This window comes from Solenopsis invicta, chromosome 4 (genome assembly GCF_016802725.1).
Source record: "Solenopsis invicta isolate M01_SB chromosome 4, UNIL_Sinv_3.0, whole genome shotgun sequence".
NCBI classification, from domain to species: Eukaryota; Metazoa; Arthropoda; class Insecta; order Hymenoptera; family Formicidae; genus Solenopsis; species Solenopsis invicta.
In genome coordinates, this window is record NC_052667.1 from 11310085 (window position 1) to 11332596 (window position 22512).

The following is a 22512-nucleotide window of genomic DNA, read 5'->3' on the forward strand; positions in this document are numbered from 1 at the left end:
GATACAATTCGCAGCGGTTCTTCGCGCGAGACACGGGATCATGCACAAACATCCACGCCTTACATACAAGGTGTGCCATTTAAAAAAACGCACCTCAATAATTCTTCAATGAAGCATTTTCAGTAAAAATGTTTCAGACAAAAGTAGCATGGTTTCAAAGGGATCATAAGATGTTATTAATTTGACCTTGAATAGTTGCTTGAAAGTCACGTGAAGGACACCTTCAATTGTTTAAATGGGACTGTCTATTTTTTATTACATATTCTTGTAGCTTATCTCGAAACCTTTCCAAAACACTACAAGAAAGTTTATTTTCATTAAATACTTTACGAGTTGTAAGGCTTGAAAGCTCCATTCCTTCTTCTCTTCCTTCTCTACTCTCTCTAATGCCACTTCCATTCTTTTCTTTATTTTCCTCCAAACCTCTCCTATCCCCTCACCGTCACTATTCCTCTTTTCAAAGTATTACTCAATTTCTTTCTTCCCTTCTCCGTCCAAACCCCCCTTCTTCCTCTCCCTTTTCCTTTCCCGGTCCTCTCTTCCCTCCGCCCTCCTCCCTCCACCCATACCGTTATCGGTTGATAGTCGGAGTCTACCCAATCCTCCATTTTCATCTTTTCCACCTTCCTTCTTGTCTCCTCATTCCCGATCACGTAATCTATTACGGTCCCTCTCTTCCCTCCTGTATATGTCCATTCGTCCTCATCCCCCTTTATGCTTTCATTCAATATCGATTATCCCAATTCTCATATATAACCACATAGTTTCTTTCCTTCTCTATTCACTTTTTCATCCTTCGAACTCCTCTTTCCTTGTTCTACCCCTCCCTCTTCATCCTCACCTATTCTTCCCCCTTCTCTCTCCGTCCTAGCATTAAAATCCCGCCTATTAACACCCTCACCCCTTCCTCTCTATCCTCCATCTATTCTCTCAGCTGCCCCATTTTTTCCTCCAAATCTCCATTCACATACACTCCTATTAGCCTCCACCACTCTCCCTCTAAATTTACTTTTACTGCTTGTAATCCTCTTTTCTTTCCTTATCATTCTTTTCTCTCCCTATTCCTTCCCTTAGCCCCATAATCATTCTTCCCATTGCCCTCCCTTTCTTACTCTTCCTTGCCGCCTCTTCCCACACTTATCCTTTTGGCAGCAATTTTCAAACTCTTTCCCATCTTTTCTTCTGTAACCAAGTCTCACTCAAGAACATCGCATCCCGTTATTTTAATTTCTCCCTGAAATCCTTCTCTTTGTTTTCCATGCCTATCACATTCCAAAAGCCTATCTTATACTTTTTACCATCTTCTTTTTTCTTATTCCTCTTTTTCCTATGCTTCTCATTTCCTATATTTCCTTCTTTTTCCCCCCTCTCCTTCTCCCTCCGTTCACCGCCCTACTAAAAATCCCCTTTTTCTTTTTCCACCCCTCTACCCTCTTCTATCCCCCCCCCCTCCATTCTCTGACTTCTTTTCCATGCCATTCTCTCAACTTATCCTTAATCTCATCCCATACCCATAATTTCTTCTTAATCCATATCCTACTCTTACTTTCTTACCTTCCCTCCTTATCCTTTCCGCTTCCTTCCTTATCCACCACTCTATCCTTCTCTCTTTTTCTGTCAGATCATCTACTATCCACTCCCTTCTTTCCCTTAGCTTCGCTTTTCATTTCATTACTTCAATTTTCTCCCCTACACTCGCTAATCTTACCCATACCATTTCCCTTCCCTCCTTATCTTTTTTTCCTATACTCCTTATCCCTTCCACTCTCGCTGCCGCCCGTCGCCCCCACTATCTCTTCTATCTCTTTTCTTAATCCCTCTATCCCTTTCTCCTTTCCTTTCACTCCCGTTATGATTATGTTTCTCTTCCTCTCTTCACTTTTCCTCTTTTCCCCCTCTAACTCTATTCTCTTCATCCTTTCTTCTAATTCCTTCATCTCTTCCTTTCTCCTTCTATCTGCTTTACTTTTTCCTCGTCCTTTCTTTCCTCACCTCCTTCCTCTTTTTTCTCTCTCCCCCTACCTTTCTCGATCTCTTTCACTCTTTTCTCCAAACTGTCTAATCTTTTCTTATATCTTCCATCCACTCCCTCATTTCTGCTTTCCCCTCCTTCACCTCTCTTAATTCCGCTTTAATTTCCTTAAAACCCTCCCTCACACCTCCCTCACCTCCCTTAATATCTCACTCAACTTCCCTTCTTCCTGCTTTTCTGGCTACTTGTCCGGCCGTTTTTCCGGCAATCTCAATACCTTTAAACTTTCCTTAAAAATATCTGCCTGTAATGCATCTATCTCCTTCCTTTTCTCTCCTCTCTTAAACGCATCTATCAGCGACAGACTGTATACTCTATCCTAAACCTTCTGCTTTGCTCGGTCTTCTCACCTTCCTCTTCTCCTCCCCTTTCCCCTCTTCCTGCCTTCCTATCTCCCATCCCGCCTCACCGCCCCTTTTTCCTTCTTCCACTCCGTTCTTCTCCTATCTTACTATCTTTTCCCTTTTCAAATTTCCTGCGTCCCCGCCTGATCTCTTCCTTTGCGCTTCCCACTTCTGCCACGACGGCGCTATCTCTGCCTTTCTTCTGCTTAGTGTTTTCTCCACTAACTACGTTCGTGGCCTGCTCTATCTCCTACTCGCCTAACCTCCAAATCCTACTCACCTACTTCCCCTCTATCTCTCCATTCCCTTACCCCCGTCCTTTACCCTTATTCACCCTCCACCACCAGCCTCTTCCCTTTCCCTTCACCTCCTCGCACTCCACCACGTCTCACCTTATCCTCTAACATTTGCTTATCAACCGCACTCTCCACACACACGTCAATCACTCTCGCTACCGGAAACGGAAGTCCCCGGCAAAATTTATTATGTACTTTGCAAGTTTATTTTATGTGAATTAAAAATCGCACACAAATGCGGTTTACAGCATTCAAAATGTGAATCTTTACCTTTAATTTGCGTTTTTGTTGAGCGTTGTACAATTTTTATTTACTGAATTGTACAACATTGAAGCAAAAGAGGCTATTTTTGCTTTAATATTGCCTAACGGAGTGAAAAAAGATCATAAAACGCTCATTAAAAACGCAAATTAAAGGTAAAGTTCTACGCTTTCAAATGATGTAAATCGCATTTGGTGCAATTTTTATTTCGCGTCGAGAAGTTTTGTAAAGTTTGTAAAATATTTTGAGATTTGACACATCCTCATTTAAATCCGCGTAACTTCGTAAATGATCTGTGAATGATTAATTAATTTCAAAACTAGAGATTTCAAGCTTTAAAATAATTAAAAAAAATTTTTTTACGATCATTTTTGACAAAGTTACACTCTCTTGAATTACGCCTATTTTTCGGAGTCAAAATGGTTGTTCATATTATTTTGTCCAACCCCTGTACATAAACATATACGTGTATACACACACACACACACACATACGCGCACGCACGCACGCACACACACGCACACGCACACACACACACACACGCGCGCGCGCGCACACATACGCGCACGCACGCACGCACGCACGCACGCATGCACTGTCTCTCTCTCTCTCTCTCTCTCTCCATCTTGTTTAAAAAAAACCTCAAAGATTCTAAGGTACATAACTAAAATAAACATTTCGGTGTTATTGTAATTTATCAATTCAACGTGAATTAATTATTTATTTCCTTATAATTATAATAAATGTTCGAAGTGTGCTTCTCCTACTTCGATACACGTTCTTGCTCTTTTTTGTACATTTTGCGTAGCTCTTCGAACTTAAACATTACTAATTCCCTCAATAGTGCGGAATACTAATTCCATCATCTCGTCAGCTGTCTCGATGTTGGTGTGTATAAATATTTTTTCTTTTATTGCTCCCTAAAGAAAAAAATCACACGAATTGTAATCCGGAGATCGAACAGACCACGGAGTTATCAAGTTATTTATTATAATTATAAGGAAATAAATAATTAATTAACCCTTAAACACGTAAGTGGGTCTTAGAAACCCCATATGCAGTTTTGAATGCTTGCTATGTAAAGACGGAATGAGATAGGAGGTTCGGACCAAGACGTAAAAAAAGTTTGAAATCTCTTTCGTTTGATATGGTTGATCAACTTCTTTGGTCAGCTAGAATTCGAACGACACGGCAGCAAAGTTTTGTTAGGGTCAATGCGACCCATATAGTGTGTAAGAGAAACCTTTTTTGTGAGTATTTTACATAAAAAAAGCTGGACAAAATAGGTTCAAACAGGTCGGTTTGCGAATGTTACTCGCATGTACTTTGTCTAAAGTTGGAATACTATAAAATGCTGTAGAAAAAAGAGTTTTTCCGAAGTATATCATGAAACACATCAATTTTTTATTTTAGACACGATTTAATCAAAAATACCTCATATTTGCCTTGTTACATAAGTACATTTTTTAAAAGAAATGATGATATAATTTTTTTTTTGAAAGTATGAATCTTTAGCTTGAAAACGCCGTACTGTAAAGTTCTTCAAAGTTTTTTGTTGCAAAGATATAATTTTTTTCTTAAAGTAGATTTTTAGATGCCCAAAAATACCTCATATTCTCCATGTTACGTAATTATACTTTTTAAAAAGAATGACTTTGACAAATTTTATTTTGATACTGTGACTCTTTAACTTTAAAACGCCGTATTTGAAAATCCTTAAATGTTTTTTGTTGCGAAAATATGATTTTTTGAAGAAAAAGTAAATTTTTGACCAATTTCTCATTTTTGCTTAATAGTTTTTCTTTTATAACTTCACAATAAATTATTTTTCGGCAATGCCGATTGTGCAGTCACACTCCTGAGATTTTGAACTTTCGTTTAAAAAAAAAAATCGTAGAAAAATATTGATTGTAATCAAAGATATAGCTTCTCAAAGTTGAAAAAGTCTCCCCAAAAATGTGTTTCCGTATTTTACAGGATCAGTGTGTTTAAGGGTTAATAAATTACAATAACACCGAAACATTTATTTTAGTTATGCATCTTAGGATCTTTAAAATTTTTTTTAAACAAGATGGAGAGAGAGGGGAAAAGAAAGAGAGAGAGAGAAAGAGAGAGAGAGAGAGTGTGTGTGTGTGTGTGTGTGTGTGTGTGTGTTTGATTACAACCGTTTCGCTGCTCATCGTTGTTCTCTTGCCGCATAGTTTTTTATCTCCGCTCCGCTCGTCTATTGTTCGTCACTGCTTTCTTTCTATAGACGGGCGCTTATTCGGTAACTTTAACATAATATAGCATGGAACAGAAGGCTTAGATCAAAAAATGACTCAGGACTTTTCGACTTGAATTCGTGTCCTCTAACTCATTGTATACTGCAGGTCCCTTTGTTTTGTTACACCCTGTATATATATACATATTGAAAAAGCGTCTCGCGCAGATTAACTCCATTCATATTACCCGCCATATCAGGATGGCGCACAGTAAAGAATTAGCGCACTTGCCGCGAATCCCGAACTCGCTGATTGGTCGCTTAAGTTAAATGCATTCGCCCTCTGGCGCATCTAACGCGAAGACTCACTCGTTGTACTTGCGTGCTCAAAACAAGAAGCTCTTGTAAAAAAAAAAAAACGAATAAATACTTGTGTAAATCATAAACGAGTTAAATACTTTTACAGTTCAGAAGTGAGATAAATACCCATCGGTTTACTCAGCGCTCGTCCGTCTTGGTCGACTTATAAACAAGTCGTCATATTCGATCGTTTTTTTCTTCCGTCTGCAAAGTTTTTCCCACGCGACCAGCTACACGTGCGCGTCCACGACACGTCGGTTTGTGTTTCGTCAACAATCGTTTGATACAAGATTTCTCACGAGGATCACATGGTGATTACCTGTTCAGAGATTATAACTATGCGTTGAGAAGATTTAGAAAAGCTCTCTGACGCCAAGCTTCACGACAAGCTCGTCAAAACGGGAATCCCCTCCATGAAAGCAGACACGCGAGTATAGACCATCTCTTATCATTTTATGAAAAGAAGAAAGTTCCAAGCAGAGCAAAAAATGCTGACGATGTGGCGGTCGGCGGAATCTATACACAGCCCCATCCGGGGATATACATAAAAGATACGTCAGACATTTCCTTAAAAAAAAAATTAATGTTATTTTCAAAAAGTTAGAGGAAAAGGACAGAAAAAAAGAGGTTCCCTCACCACCTAAAACGCCGAGTCAGTTCTACATGCAACAAGCGGCCCCGGTGCCGAATTTGTTTTTCAACGCACCGGCGCACAGTGGATCGAATGAATAAAATCAATGGACATGAACTAAAAAATAAAGTAGTGATTTTTCTTTAAAAACTATGAAAAATGTATTCTAAAATTATCAAACCAAAGCATTTTAAATCGATTAATGCATTTTTATTAATATTTTCTCCGCTGTCGTCAGTCAAACATGAGCAATTTCGAAATCCCAAAATTACTGAAGAAATATTACTGCTATTTGCTTTGAAATTAAAGCAGATGCTCTTATATGTAACCTTGATTACTTATGTACTTTGAATCCAACATATTTTAACATTCTTTTCCATATGTAGTTATAAAATTTGGCTATATATATTTACTTGTGTTCACATTTTATTCAAACATAGAAATATGTCACATAATCGTAACTTCTTTGAATTGTATAAAAAATTGACCGCATTTGACCGAATAACTAAAGCACGGATATCATTCTATGACACTTTTAGTTCAAATATTTGTAAAAATTGAATGCCCGAAAGTGCCCGTTCACAAGATATTTTCACATTTTTGGTGCAATTTATACGGATTGCGATTTACATGGAGTGTCAATTATGCGGATTGTCAATTTTATATTATTTCTAATTAAAAATTATTTTAATTATTATAAAAGCATACTTGTAATAACAATAAATAAATTTTTTTAAGTTTGGTTTGCATATATAAATGTTTTATGTAAATTATTACAAAATATTAATTGAGAACCATGATTCTCAATTAATATTTTGTAATAATTTATTTGACAATAATTTATTTTGTAATAAATGTTTATATCTTATTCTGTGGTTAAAGCATCATTTATTAAAATCATAACGATTCTTTGTTGGGTACTTAATGTATTTAATGGATTGAATTCATTTGTGACAAGAAGCGCTACATCTATCGCTGGCATCAATCAACAGATGGCGCACAGTCGACTTCTTCTCATATTTAAAATTAAACGACAAACGGTATAAATATGTTGTAAGATATGATACAAATATGGAAGGTTTCTTCTTACGCGTATATCTTTGTTCTTTGTGCGATATTATTGACGCTTAGTAAGGATTTTCAAGTTTTAATTCAAGTTTGAATTTATAAGTATCTTTGACAATTTATTTCATTTAATCTTTAAATTCATTTCTATTGATACACTTGTTATCGTATTTTATTCGGCTTTAGAAAAATGGAATCAATATCTTATTACGAATTATTCAATCTTTTGAGGACTCAAGGAAAAAATCTCAAAGATCATGAATCATTACTAGAAATGGTTTAAGCAAATAATTCTTTCAATTTCTCAAAATGTGCTAGAAATTATTTACATGATCCCCTAAGAATATTTTGCAATAATTTATATAAAAAATGGTGTAATGCAAATCGGACTTATGAAAATTTCATAAAAAAACATCAAACATGGTTAAATAAAAAATTCAATATTCCAAAGGAGAGTTTAGAAATACATTTAATACGAGCAGGTTCATCCGGTTCATCGAGGCCAGTGAAAAGAAAATCATTTTCGGAATTATCTGACAAACAAAAGAAGAGACGAACCGAAATATTAAGGATGAATAATAATGGAGATGAATTGGCCTTTGCTACAAAAATGAAAATGCAACAATCAGGAAATAAAGATATTTCGAAGATATTATCATATCTAATGAATAATCCTGAAGAAGCATCAAAGATATGGGCATTTTACGAGGGTAAAAGCCAATATAAAGAGAAAATATATTCTAGGGAAAAAGCTTTAGCATTAATGATATCGCTGAATTTATCAAAATCGAAATACATACAATTACGAATGACATCAATAGAACACGGTGTAAATCTATATCCGTCTTACTATCAAATACAGTTAGCTAAAAGAGTTGTTATCCACTTAAGGAAATGATGATATTTACAGAAACACACGCAGAAATCGAATTACAAGCATTATTGGATCTTACTGTTCAAAGATTATGGAAAACTCTGAAAATTGATACTAATGAAAAATTATTAAATTTGAAATTGATTTCTAAATGGGGTTTTGATGGAGCTAGTGGACAATCGTTTTACAAACAAGTATTCACGGATAATATCATTGATATAGATAAACCAAGAGATGAATCAGTTTTTGCAATTAGTCTTGTTCCCTTGAGATTGGTTAGTGATGACAAAATTATATGGCAAAATCCACAACCATCTTCAACAAAATGTTGTAGCCCAATAAAATTTGAATTTATAAAAGAAAGTGACGAAATTATTAGACGCGAAAGAGAAAATATTGATAATAAAATAAATAATCTGTTTGTAACACATTTGAATAACGATATTATCGTAAAACATGAAATGATATTGACGATGATCGATGGTAAAGCTTGTTCAGCCGTAGCAGAATCATCATCAATGAATTGTTATATATGCGGGGCAACTCCAAAGCAGATGATTTCTTTTGATATTGTTCAATAACGAACAATAAACATAAATAATTTGAAATTTGGAATGTCCAGTCTTCATGCATGGATCAGATGTATGGAATATTTGCTTCACATTTCATACAATCTTGAAATACAGAAATGGTCTGTAAGAGATCCACAGCAGAAAATATTAAAATTAGAAAGAAAAAAAAATATACAACAACAATTCAGACAGAAACTCGGATTATTGATAGATGTAGTGAAACAGGGTGTTGGAACAAGTAACGATGGAAATACGGCTAGAAGATTTTTTGAAAATCTTTCAGTAACTGCAGAAATCACTGGATTGGACGAAATAATAATAAGAAAATTTTCAATTCTGTTACAGGCTATTGCGTGTGGTGAAGAAATCGATCCTGACAAATTTGATATTTTTGCGAAGGATTTAGCAAAACTTGTTATAAAAAAGTACGGCTGGTATTATATGCCAGCAAGTGTGCACAAAATTTTATGTCATGGTGCCAATATTATAAGGAATGCTCTTCTTCCTATAGGCCAATTATCTGAAGAAGTTATAGAAGCAAGACATAAGGAATTTCGACGATTTCGACTAAATAATACAAGAAAAAAGAACAGAAAATGTACAAATGAAGACATTACGTTTTCCCTGTTGATCTCATCTGATCCATACATAACGAGTCTAAGACATTCAAGTCGAAGTAAGCAAAAAAAAATGTTTCCGGAAACTTTTGAATTGTTCAAAGAAACAATAAATGAAGAGAAAAATGAAACTTCAGATAATATGAGTACGGATAGTGAACAATCAGATGAGTCTATCTGAAATTTTCAGATATTTCTTATACTCCAATTCTGTACTCCAATTCATAAGGGTTGGCGAGGGCATCCCTTTAAAAAAACTTGCCCAGAACTAATTCCTTTGAATTTTAATTTAGATGTTTGATTAATTTATTTTGAGTTACTTTGTTTTCAGAGAATTATTATTTGTTACTCAAATTTAATTTTATTATAAGGGTAGGCGAGGGCATCCCTTTAAAAAAACTTGCCCAAGGTTGGTTATTTCCCCACCTTCACGCGGTACCAACTGTTATCACTGAGATGCTCTATCAAAAACAAAAGCATATGAGTGGTATAAAGACTTTAAAAGTGGTCGTACAGTGGTGGAAGATTTCCCTCGTTCCGGACGTCCATCGACGTCGAACACCGATGAAAACGTGAAGAAAGTGAAAGAAATGGTGCTTGAAAATCGTCATACCAGCTTAAGAGAGATGTCTAGTGAACTTGGCATTGCATATGGAACGGCACAGCATATTGTGGTTGATGTTTTGGGTATGAGACGCATGGCAGCCAGGCTCGTTCTGAAGGATCTGAATTTCTTGCAAAAACACCACCGAAAGACAGTTGCTGAAGAGATGATTTCTGAAGCTCAAAGTGATCCAACCTTCATGAAACGGATAATTACGGGCGACGAGACATGGGTCTATGAATTTGACATGGAAACAAAGCAACAATCGTCCGAGTGGCGCTTCGAAGACGAGCCGAAACCTGCCGAAAAAACAGCGCCGAAAAAACAGCGCCAAAAAAACAGCGTCAAAGCCGCTCAAAAGTGAAGGTGATGTTGACTGTTTACTTCGATTGCCAAGGCGTTGTGCACTATGAGTACCTTCCACCGGGCCAGACAGTCAACAAAGAATATTATTTATCCGTTTTGAAGCGTTTGAGAGATGCTGTACGTCGCAAACGGCCGGAAATGTGGGCCGACAATTCTTGGATTTTGCATGATGATAACGCACCATCGCACCGAGCCCGAATTGTACTTAATTATTTGACCAAACATCAAGTAAATACCATCAAGCAAGCACCGTATTCACCTGATATGGCCCCGTGCGACTTTTTTTTGTTCCCCAAGTTGAAGTTGCCACTTCGTGGAAAGAGATTTCAGTCGATCGAGGAGATCAAAGAGAATGCGACGAGAGAACTAAAAGCCATCCCTTCGTCGGCCTACCAGGGATGCATGGAGGACTGGGTCAAGCGTTGGCACATGTGTGTTGCTTCAGATGGATCATATTTTGAAGGAGATAAAATAAATTTGCCTGAAATTTAACTCTATTTTGTTTTATTTAAAAATTCCCGGTACTTTCTGATCATAGGGTACAAGACGATGTGATCGATCTCACTTTGTCTTTACCGACTTTATCAATAAAGATAACCTGGTATTTATTTTAGTTTAAAGGAAAATAATCCTCGTTCTATATAATATTGTAAAGATCTAATAGAAATTGTTTTCCGCTTATCTGATTTTTCAACATCAAGTAATCGACATTATCCAACCCAGGGGTTGAATCTTTTCTGATCATATGCATAGCTCGGGAAAGCTCATCCATAGAAAATTCACCGTTCATGTCGCTTGTGGACCGTTCTTCCATCTTATTGTCTTCCTGTCTTATTTCTTCGACCCACGATGGTGCCAAATCTGATATTGTTCTATATATCTATCTTTATGTTGCCAGGTATTCCAATTCATTTTGTTTTGAACATTTTTCATAGTTCTCATTGTATTCCACACATATGAAAGACTTGTAAACCTATTAATTCCGTTATAGAATGTTATAAAGTCTTTCTTTTTCTTTTTATTTATAACTTTTCTAGCAATGGCCCAATATCTTTTATATTCTACAAAATCTTCTATTCTACCGGTGCGTGTTCATATTTTTAGTTTGCTTTTTCTATCCTTTCTTACTTTGGCGCATTCCTCGTACCACCATCTGACTTCTTGTCTTTTAGATACCTGATCTGTTTTTTTTTTATCTTATACATCCATATTTATTAACTTTTTCTGGATCCTTTCCTGAGGCAATCAGAATGGCCTTCTTCATATTGTTTACGAACCAAGAGTATAGGTATAGGTCTTGTATTTTTCTTTCTGCCTTACTGATAAATGTTTGTGCAGTTATTATTTCATTTTCTATTTTATCATGATATACTTTCCAATCCGTGTTTTTGGAAAAACACCTACCACAGAAGTGACGAATTGTGGGGTCCTTATCTCTGCTGTAACACACACACGCACACACGCACACACACACACACACACACACACACACACACACACGATGTGCAAATATCCGACCGGCAATTTCCACGTGGTGCATATTGGGTAATGCTAATGTCGGCGGTAGACGTCATTTTTCAGAAAAACGTACTGTAAAAAATGTGTTTCTTCGAAGTCTTGTATCTCGGTCAAAAAAAATCGTAGAAAAATTTTAAAAAAAGAATTTTGTAGAAAAAATGTCATACTTTATGGCACCTGCATTGGATTTGTCGAGAAAAAATTTTTTATTGAGCTACAGGCTGTTAAAAATACGTAATTTCAAGGAAAAAACAGTGTATCTTTTTTGGGGCATAGTACTAAGAAATTGAAAAAATTTTCGAAAACCATTAATAACATATTAAAGCTGAAACTTCGAGCTTTAAAATGGTTTTTTGATTTTTTGTCTACGATGATTTTTCACGGAGTATGGACATCATTTGTAAAAAATGCAGGTTTAGCTTCAAAGTTGCGTAACTCGGTCAAAAAAAATTGTAGAGAAATTTCAAAAAAAGCATTTTGTAGGCAAAATGTTGTAGTTTATGAAGCTTTACTTGAATTATTCGAAAAAAATTTGTTGATCGAGCTGCAAAGTGTCAAAAATACGAAATTTTAAGGAACAAAACAAGGTGTGCTTTTTTACTGCATAAGACAAGGAAGTTAAAAGAATTTTGAAAATCTGCTAATAGAATGTTAAAGTTGAATCTTCAAGCTTCAAAATGCTTTTTTTATTTTTTATCTACGATGATTTTTCACCGAGTTACAGTCATTTGAAAATAGCCTAATTTTTGGTGTCTGGAAAGTGTTCCCTATTTTTTTTTGAGTAGTGTATATTCTTGTCTCCGCCTTACTCCTGCTTCTCTCTCTCTCTCCCTTCTTTCCTGTCTTCGCCTTTCCTTTTCCTCTATTTCTCTTCTCTCTTGTCATCGTCTTTCCTTTTCTTCTCTATCTCTTTATATCCTTATAATAAGTTCTATAATTTACCTAATGATTTGGTGTCGCTTTATTATACTTAATACTATTGCCATTATTTATGTTACGAGAATAATCAGTTATCTTTATTTCAGTCTCATTTTCTCTCTTTATTATTGCGGCCGATCCTAGGCCACGTCGAGGGGTTCGTATATCTGTCACACTTTGTCACATTCTGATTTGAAAAACTATCCTCTAGTAATCTTTCTGCTTCAAAAAATGTAATGTGCCATGATTGTTTTAATTTCCTTATTTCTAAGAGCAACAGGGCAACTTCTTTTGGTAGAATGATGAGCGGCTTCACAGTTCCTACATGCCTCCGGCTTATTACACTCACCGTGCATGTTGTCCCCACATACAATGCACCCAGCCTCATTTTTGCATTGGTGTTTAAAATGGCCAAATTTAAAACAGTTAAAGCATTGAATCACAGGAGCCACATACGGTTTGATTCTCAAGTCGATATTTAAGTTATTAAAGATCTTAATTCTATCCTTGATTTTGCCTTTCAAAGTAATTATAAAATTGTTTATAAATTGCATCTGAAACTTTTTAGTCTCTTGATCCCAGGCTCTTTTCTTCATTTTTTTCTATTCTAAAGATATCCTTTTTATCTACTATATTTTTCCATAACTCTGAAATTTTATATGGCAATCGGTGATTACACTCTTGCTAAAGGTATCTGCAAAATCAACAAAACCGTGTAACCAACCATTAGATTGTTTATCAAGTTTATCCAGACAAGCTAACGCATTTTTGAAAGTTAATACTGCTAGATTGTACTTAATCATATCAATACAACGGAATCAGACAAACCAGATTCTGATTACACCATAACGATATCTTAATACTATTTTTTCCTTTGTTAGAAGTGCAATGACTTTGTGATATCTTGCATTTAATTTTACATTGTCCCTGAGCAAATTTATCAAATCTATTGATTTTTTTCACTAGATTATCATAAGTACTTTTTTCTATATCTTTCATCCTTTAATTCCCCCTCTACTACTACGTACTTCTCTTGCAAGATATTACCGTTTCCTTTTAACTTATATTCCTGAGACGTACTCTGTTTGGTTGTTTTATCACGTTTCGTATTTACCGACCTATCCTTTACCTGCTCTCTTTTCTCTATTCCTTCGCTATTTGTGAACATATTTACTTCTTGACTTGTACCGACGTGTCCTTTCTCCCCTTTAACCGTCTCGTCCATTGTCTCGCAATATTTTTCCTTGGCCACTACTGGCTCACTTTGAATCACGCTACTTTTCAAATTAGGGGTCTTAACCGATTTTATGCCTAATATTTTAGCGCATTCTTGTACATCCATTATCTCTACATCGCTCTCCTCCGCCGCAAAATCTTCGTCTTCTCGTCCCGCCTCATTTAAATCTTGACTTTTCAACGACATATTTCTTCTCCTATTACCTCTATTCACTTCCTTTCTAACCTCTTTTTTAGAATAGGGATTGAATCTGCTCCCCCATCCGGCCGGGGGAACATTTTCCATGATATATCTTGGACCCTTTATTAATAATCTGCTAAAGCAACTCAACCCCTCAAGTCACCCCCGCGCAACCACGCCGCACTGTCGTACTCAGGTATCACAGAGAGCCACAATATTAGAGTCCGCTCGGTTCGACTGTTCGCAGTCAACTTTTCTTACAAATTATTTTAAAATGTAATTAAGAGAAACTTATTTCCCAAACATTGATTCCAATAATTTTTTTTTTATCGATTCATGGACTGAACATTGTCTCAATACTATTTCAGATTTAATACCTCCGGGAAAACATATTACTACTATAATTATACCTAAAGGCACTACAGGGAAAATACAACAATTAGATGTTTACAAATTTAAAATTTGGAAATATATACGCGGTCACGCCGATGTTGTTGAAGAATGGTTTGGGGGTTGCGTTGTGGTCGCGGCATTGCGCGCTGATCTCCTCAAATTCTTCTGCTTGTCAAAGCAGCTCAGTGGTTCGTCGCAGGCCTTCGCGGTGGACGTACAGTTTGTACCGCGGGTGAAGGTTTTTGTATAGCAGATTGAGCTGCTCCTCCTTATCGTATCCCCCGGCGCAACGCATCATCGTGAAAAGATCAGTCGCATATTTGCGGTATGATTCATCGGTACCTTGTTTACGCGCCTAAATATCCCGCTTCAGTTTAGCAACGTATCGGCGCGGCAGGTAATATTCCGGAATTCGTCGGTAAACGTTTATCAGTTGTCCCAAGCGTCGCGATTGTTGCGATATCGCAGGAGCACTTTCCCGCGTAACAGCTCGAGGGGCCCTCATAACAACAGTGCATCAAAGAACCCGTACTCCTGCTGCAGCTCGTCGATTCATTCGAGAAACGCGACAGGATCCTTCCCCTCAAAGTGGCATCCCCACTTCCGGATTTAATTCATCTGCTTGATGTCAGATGCGTATCCTCCGTCGGCGGGTCTAGTATTTCAATACGGATCTCGGGTACGTCCTCGGGGGGCGGCATGTTCGCAGTACCCGGGATGTCCGATCAAAGATTCTCTTAAGCGGCGGCGGAGATCGTCAACTATCCCGGTAGTTTCTAACCCGAGAGTTTCAAGATGATGTTCTAGCGCGGTACAGTCAATTCGGTATATCCAGCATAACCGGCCCAAATCTAATTCTCTCCGAACGGAAACGGTCCCTATTCGAGCACCATGTAACAACCCGTTTTCTTGTGTAGAAATCGCGCACGGACGTAGCTCGCCGATAATTCCAGGGCACGATCCGGATTAAGAAAGAACTAGACGGTGATTTAAATGTATAAAATATGTACAAGTCTATTTAGAGAAATAATTACAAGACAAAGTGATTCGTAATAATAACGCAATATAAAGTATTTACAAGATAGGCGTAATCGTGTCACCGGTAATTTCACGTTGTCGGCCGTATAATCCACCGGTAACAATCGTGCGGCAAATGCACGATTTTATTCGTGTGCCGGAAGGGCAAGTTACAGTAATGCACCTGACTCGGTGCGCGTAGCTTTGAAAGCGGTTGCCAATACTCGTGCGGCCGGTGCATTTTTAAATCCATTTTTAAAAAAAAATTATATCTTTGCAACAAAAAACTTTTAAAAACTTTACAATACGGCGTTTTAAAGCTAAAGATTCATACTTTCAAAAAAAAGTTATATCATTGTCATTTCTATTAAAAAATGTACTCATGTAACAAGGCGAATATGAGGTATTTTTGATTAAATCATGTCTAAAATTAAAAATTAATGTGTTTCATGATATATTTCAGAAAAACTCCCTTTTCTACAGCATTTTATAGTATTCCAACTTTAAACAAAGTATATGCAAGTAACATCCGCAAACCGACCTGTTCAAACGTATTTTGTCTAGCTTTTTTATGTAAAATACTCACAAAAAAAGTTTCATTTACACGCTATATGGGTCGCACTGACACTAACAAAACTTTGCTGTCGTGCCGTTCAAATTCTAGTTGATCAAAAAAGTTGAACAACCATATCAATCGAAAGAGGAGATTTCAAACTTTTTTTACGTCTTGGTCCGAACCTCCTATCTCATTCCGTCTTCACACAGGAAGCATTTGAAACTTCATATGGGGTCTCTCAGACCCACTTACGTATTTAAGGATTAATTTAAATATCTATATAATTTTCCCTTATCTTTTGTTATTGTATCAAGATTATTACTCTTTTTAATTATTTAATAAATTAATAATTAAGCAATAATATAAAAATTAGTCAAATAAATTACTTTGTCTCATTTTTTACTGTGCTAAATTTGTTCTAAATAACTTTTCTTTATTGAATAAGCAAATTTCAAACATTATTACTGTAATAAGTATAATAAGTGAATAATTACAAAATATAAAATTACATAAACACTTAAAAATTATTTCACTATTAAAATACATTTAAAATTATTCAGTACATCACAAATAAGTCAGATGTAAAAACGCAAAAAATATTTTTAAGATAATCTGAAAATATTGTAAGGAAATAATATACAAAGATAAATAAACAATAAAAGATTTACTAAAAAAAAAAATAATAAAAACTGTAATTTTTAATATTGAGTGTACAACTTAGTTCGGTCCGTTTTCAAAAAATAGCTCTAGGTGCTATAAATGGTTGACGGCGACAGCTGATTTTTGCTGTATCGTGAAATGTCAACATCTGTCAACCAAATTAATATTGTTTACAAGCCTTTGAGTTTTGCACAACAAGTTTAATTTTTACTGCGTTGAAAATGTCGAGTTTCGTTTCAAATAAGCACCATTTGCGGCAAGTTTTAATTTTCTGTTTCAATTGAAAGAAAAGTGCAGCTGAAGCGTATCGAATGCTTGTGGAAGTGTATGGTAAATCTGTACCATCGGATCAATCTTGCAGAGAATGGTTTCGACGATTTAAAAGTGGTAATTTTAGTGTTAAAAACAAAGAGCGTTCGGGTTAACCAAAAAAGTTTGAAGATAAAAAATTAGAAACATTACTCGATCAAGATTCGTGTCAGACGCAAGAGCTCGCAAAAACATTGGAAGTTACTCAACAAGCTATTTCGAAACGACTCAAAGCCGCGGGATACATCCAAAAGCAAGGAAATTGGGTCCCATACAATTTGAAACCGAGAGATATCAAACGACAATTTTGCATGTCCCAAATATTGCTTGAACGGTACAAAAAGAAGTCTTTTCTCCATCAAATCATTACCGGGGACAAAAAATGGATTCACTATAACCCGAAACGCAAAAAATCGTATGTAAAACCTGGCCAACCAAAAACATCAACGCCGAAGCTAAATATCCATGATGCCAAGGTAATGCTCTGTATTTGGTGGGATCAGAAGGGTGTGATCCACTATGAGCTGCTAAAGCCTGGTCAAACCATCACGGGAGGCTTCTACAGGCAATTTGATCCGTTTAAAAGAAGCCAAAAAACATCCAGAATATGCAACCAGATACGAGTCCATAAACTTTCCCCATGACAACGCTCGGCCTCATGTTGCTGTTCCGGTTAAAAACTATTTGGAAAATAGCCGATGGGAAGTTCTGGCTCACCCGTCTAATAGCCCAGACCTTGTCCCTTCCGACTACCATTTGTTTCAAACGATGCAGAACGCTTTGATTGGAATACGCTTTACTTTAAAACAGGTTATCAAAAATTGGCTCGATTCATTCTTGGCTTCAAAAGATGAACGCTTCTTCCGCGACGGAATCCATAAATTGTCAGAAAGATGGAAAAAAAGTACTGGCTAGCAATAGTAATACTTTGAATAAGGTATTAATTCATTTTATCGTTCAAATAAATGCGTTTTTCAAGCAAAAAAACAGACCAAATTAAATTGTACATCCAATATTAACAAACAAAATAAACAAAGCTTAAGGCTCTTATAAATAAATTAAAATTAGGAAATAATGAGCTCAAGAGCCTCGCAGATGTTAGACGCAAATAAATAAATCACAGCATAAATCCAATGTCAAGCAAACGTTTCGACCTTTAATGATGGTCTTCTTCAATACAAATTTACAAGTCAAACAAATAAAAATTGTGATGTACATTTTCATTCTTAACATAATAAACGACCTCACTTACAAAAATGTTTTTTGTATCTATTCTCACCAAGATGTAACATCTCATCTCATAACGCTGTGACACGAGTTTTAGTGCTTAGAGCAACCAATTCATGTTGTTTTTACAAAACTTTTGTCTCTGCACACGCTCTGTAAGGTCGTTTATTATGTTAAGACGTTGAAAAAAGATGTACATCGTGGTTTCGCACAATTGCTATTTGTTCAACTTGTAAATCTGTACTGAGGAAAACCGTCATAAAAGGTCAAAACATTTGCTTAACATTGGATTTATGCTGTAATTTATTTATTTGCGTCTGATATCCTACATGGCTTTTGAGCTCATTATTTCCTAATTTTAATTTTTTTAATATTATTTATAATCTGTATTGCTGGGTATATCAATAGCAACAATTTTCTTATTTATCGAATTATGTCTTATTGATCAACAATTTGAAGTAATTACTTACGCATATGAGGATAGCGTATACGGAGGCGTTTATAATTAATTTAAAAAAATGGTATTTCGTAAGATACTTTAATTATATAGGGGAGACCGGGGCAAATCGTTAGACCTTTTTTTTCTTTTGTGTCTCCTGAGTCCTATATTAATAATAATAAAAAAAAAACATAAGCCGGTTTGAAAGGTTGAACCTTCCCCTTCACAATACCGATATAAATAGAACATGCAAATGAACTTGCTTTAAAGTACATATAAAAATGTCGACCAATGTCAAGAATTAAGAATAGCCCCAAGCCCGGGGTAATTCGTAACTAGTCCGGGAATATTCCGAAATTTGTATTTTAAGTTGAAAGTCTGTAAAAAAGCTGTTGTTAAGACTTTATTTTATTTAAAAAAGGTTGTAGGTATACAAAAAACAAATGCAAACATACACGTTCGCATGTTCTTTTATGCCATCGGTGTGACAGATTTCCTAACCTCACAAGTGTCAATCTTTAACGCTTTATAACTTTTTACCTGCTTAAGAGCGACGATTTTATATTCATATTCATGTTCTATGTATTAAAAGACACAATATTATCATGTTTGAACTAAATCAATGAAGAACTTTACCTCAATGTTTAACTCTGTAGCGCAGACGTTCGTAACACAGCCGAAAAGTTAGGATTACCCAACTTAGGTTAGGCGCTGCAATCAGTATTAACGAATCGCCCCGGTGCTCGATATTATGAATAGCCTCAACATCAAATGTGCGCATTATTGCGTATGATCGACAAAAATAAACATCACACAGCAAAAAGTAAACACGAAATGTTTCAAATACGTTCAACTGGACACGACACATTCAAAGTTTTCAAAAAAACCTTATTATCTTATTTAAATTTCGAAGAAATGCCGACTATCAGAAATTACTTCGACCGTCGCAAAACACATTTTTCATTACTACGACTTCAATATGACGCCGTTACCAACAAATCTTTGTTAGCAACATCGTTACATTAGGACGTGTTTACAGTGTTTAAAGTAAATTTTTAATATGTACCCATAAAAAGATATTTCCAATTATCGAATTACCCCGTTTAACGATTTGCCCCGGTCTCCCCTATATATATATATATGGTTAAATTTAGAAAAAAAATCACCTTTAATTTGTTGAAAAAAATTTTTTTAATTTAAAAAAAAACGTTGGGTGGTGGGAGTATTTTGTTAAACAAAAACAAAAAAAAAATTTTCTTTACGACTTTAATGTACTCTTTAAACCATACAACTTTTGTTAAAAAAGTTTTTTTTTTATCTCTTATACTTTCGACGATATTCGCTCCAAAAGAAAAATACCTTTTTGTTCAAAGGGGTATTTAACCCCACAAGCATGAGATTTCGCCCATATAAAAAAACGAGTCTCTTTAATTTTCATATTTAACAACATATTTCAAGGAGAATCAAATCGGCGCCGGACATCCCTGGTAAGTTAAACAAGAATAAGCAATATCACGTTAAGTTGATGCTAACAAGCATCTAAATGTGTGTATCCGTTTTGTTTTTAAACAAAACTAAAGAATTTGTTACAAAAAATAACACTTTAGTCAAGGATCGCATTAGAGATTTAGAATCTCTAGACTTTCAAGGGTGGGTGTCTTAGCTAACTCAATAAAGCATGTAATAAATAATAGATTTTGGCTCTAAATGTTCAACCTTAAATCATTTTAATAATATCTTTTGTAATAAAATGCCTTATAATAAATCTTACAAATAACTGATGAGTAGCTGCTGTACATATTAATCTTGTATAACCAATTCTATATCTGGACTAGATCTCATTAAGCAACAGTGTAAAAAAAATAATTGACATGATGTAAAAAAAATAAATATGAAACAAAAACTCATATAGTAAAAATAAACAAGAAAAAATCATTGTTAAGACGTAGCAATGTTAAATCTTAAATTATGTTTTTTCAATGTTCAATTAATATCTTAATTTTTCTTCATAAAAGATTCTTAATTTTGCAGAGATATAAAACTACAATTATTTTTGTGTTAATAAAAAAAATTGAATAAAATAAGTGTATAAAAATGTGTTCTTAAATTTTTATAAAAAAATCTAAATTTAAAAAGTAATATTGATTCTTATTATTTAAAATTGGTTCTTCTTTCTAAAATACTTTACATACCTAAATGTACGCAGTTCAGTAAGTAGACTAAATTTTAAATAATGAGAATCAATACTACTTTTTAAATTTTAATTTTTTCAATAATTTAACAATCAAACTTTCATAGTCAATTCTTATTTCAAAATCATCTTAAGTAATGTCTTAATAGGCTAATACCACTCTTTAATTGACAGATGACATCTCAAGATGATACTTAAGATGGTCTTAAATATAAGAATCAACTACGAATACTGACCATAACTACAACATTGAGTTATAGTAGCAGCGGCAGTAAAAGTTTGACTTACAGTTACAGAGGTAAAATAATACTTATAAATATAGTCAAACCTTGATAACTCAAACCTCTATAACTTGAAAATTATAAGATGAAAAATTTGTTTCCTTCCTCCGCACTGCAGAAAATTTCTAAGTTAAAATAAAACTCATCTTAACTCCAATTATTTGTCTAGATCTGTAGAGGTGTTATCTCTGTAACTCAAATTTAAAGTAGTCAAACTTCTGTTTGAAAGTCAACGTTTACCTTTAGTTAAATTTCTATTGTTGTTGTCTCTATAACTTGAAGTTGTAACCTTTTGTAGAGAAAGAAACTCCAATATCAATTAAGCTGGCCAGAACAATGGTAATGTTTACAAAATTTTATAAAAGAATGTAATAATAGTGAGAATAATATATTCTCTGCTTTATAGTTGAAAATGCCAACAATGTATTAATTCATTAACATAGTAAAATTACAGATTCTTTAATAACTATGAGTAGCAGTCTGATATTCATTTTATGTTTACATTATATGTATGCAATAAATAGTTCATTAACAAAAATTGAATTTTTTCCTTTAAGAGCATTTATAATTAGAAAATTAGTAGTACGAAATTCTAGTACAAAGCTTCCATAAATCAAATTTTCATAATTTTACCTTCTTTTACTCAGAAACTTTCATAAGTCAAAACCTCTATAACTCAAAATCTTCCCTAGAGATTTGAGTTAACAAGGTATGACTGTATGACAAATAATTCAAGATAAATTTTATTTTGACTTATAGAAATTTTCTGCAGCAAAGTGAAACAGCATAAATAAAATTTTCATCTAATAGAGGTTTAATGCAATGTATATAAGGTCATTGCATAAATGTCAAAACAATAATAAACATTGTTCCTGAATTGTAATGTTTGCGAGATTCTCAATGGACATTAATTCCAAGAACATTGGGCATTTCTACAATGCCTTTTCAGCACAGAATCTACGTTTTAAAACATTGATTTCAACATTCGCTATGTTGTAACAAAACATTTTTCAAATGTTGATTCAACATTTGTGTTATATAGAAACATAAAAAAATCAATGTAATATAACAATGGTGTTTACATGCGATCCTCCAAAATAATCAGCTGATGTGTCTCCATGCTAGCCGATGGCACGGTGGTATCAGAGCGACGAAAGTTTTTCCAAACTCAATCTGCGTTCAAACGTTTGAAGTACGCCAGCGTACTATTTGTGAATACGATTGGAATAATCAAATGACTTGTCACTTTTCCACCGCACCGTGGCATTCAAGCATGCATTTTACGATGAAAAAAAGCACATTCAAACTGCAATACAGTATGACCAATAAAGTATGACGATGTGTGATAAAACAATGAAATT

At 34.9% G+C, this 22512-nt stretch overlaps 1 protein-coding gene across 4 annotated transcripts in view; it reads right to left on the reverse strand.

Annotated features, from left to right (window-relative positions):
* Positions 1-22512, reverse strand: part of LOC105198987 (PRKCA-binding protein) — a 93959-nt gene that overhangs the window by 71208 nt on the left and 239 nt on the right. For 2 of the 4 annotated variants that reach the window (XM_011165860.3, XM_011165861.3), the window contains exon 2: positions 22234-22457. The exons of the other annotated variants lie outside the window; for them this stretch is intronic. In XM_011165860.3, the coding sequence (XP_011164162.1) occupies positions 22234-22271 (38 nt within the window). In that variant the 5' untranslated portion in view covers positions 22272-22457. The remainder of the gene's footprint in view (positions 1-22233; positions 22458-22512) is intronic. 4 annotated transcript variants of the gene reach the window in all.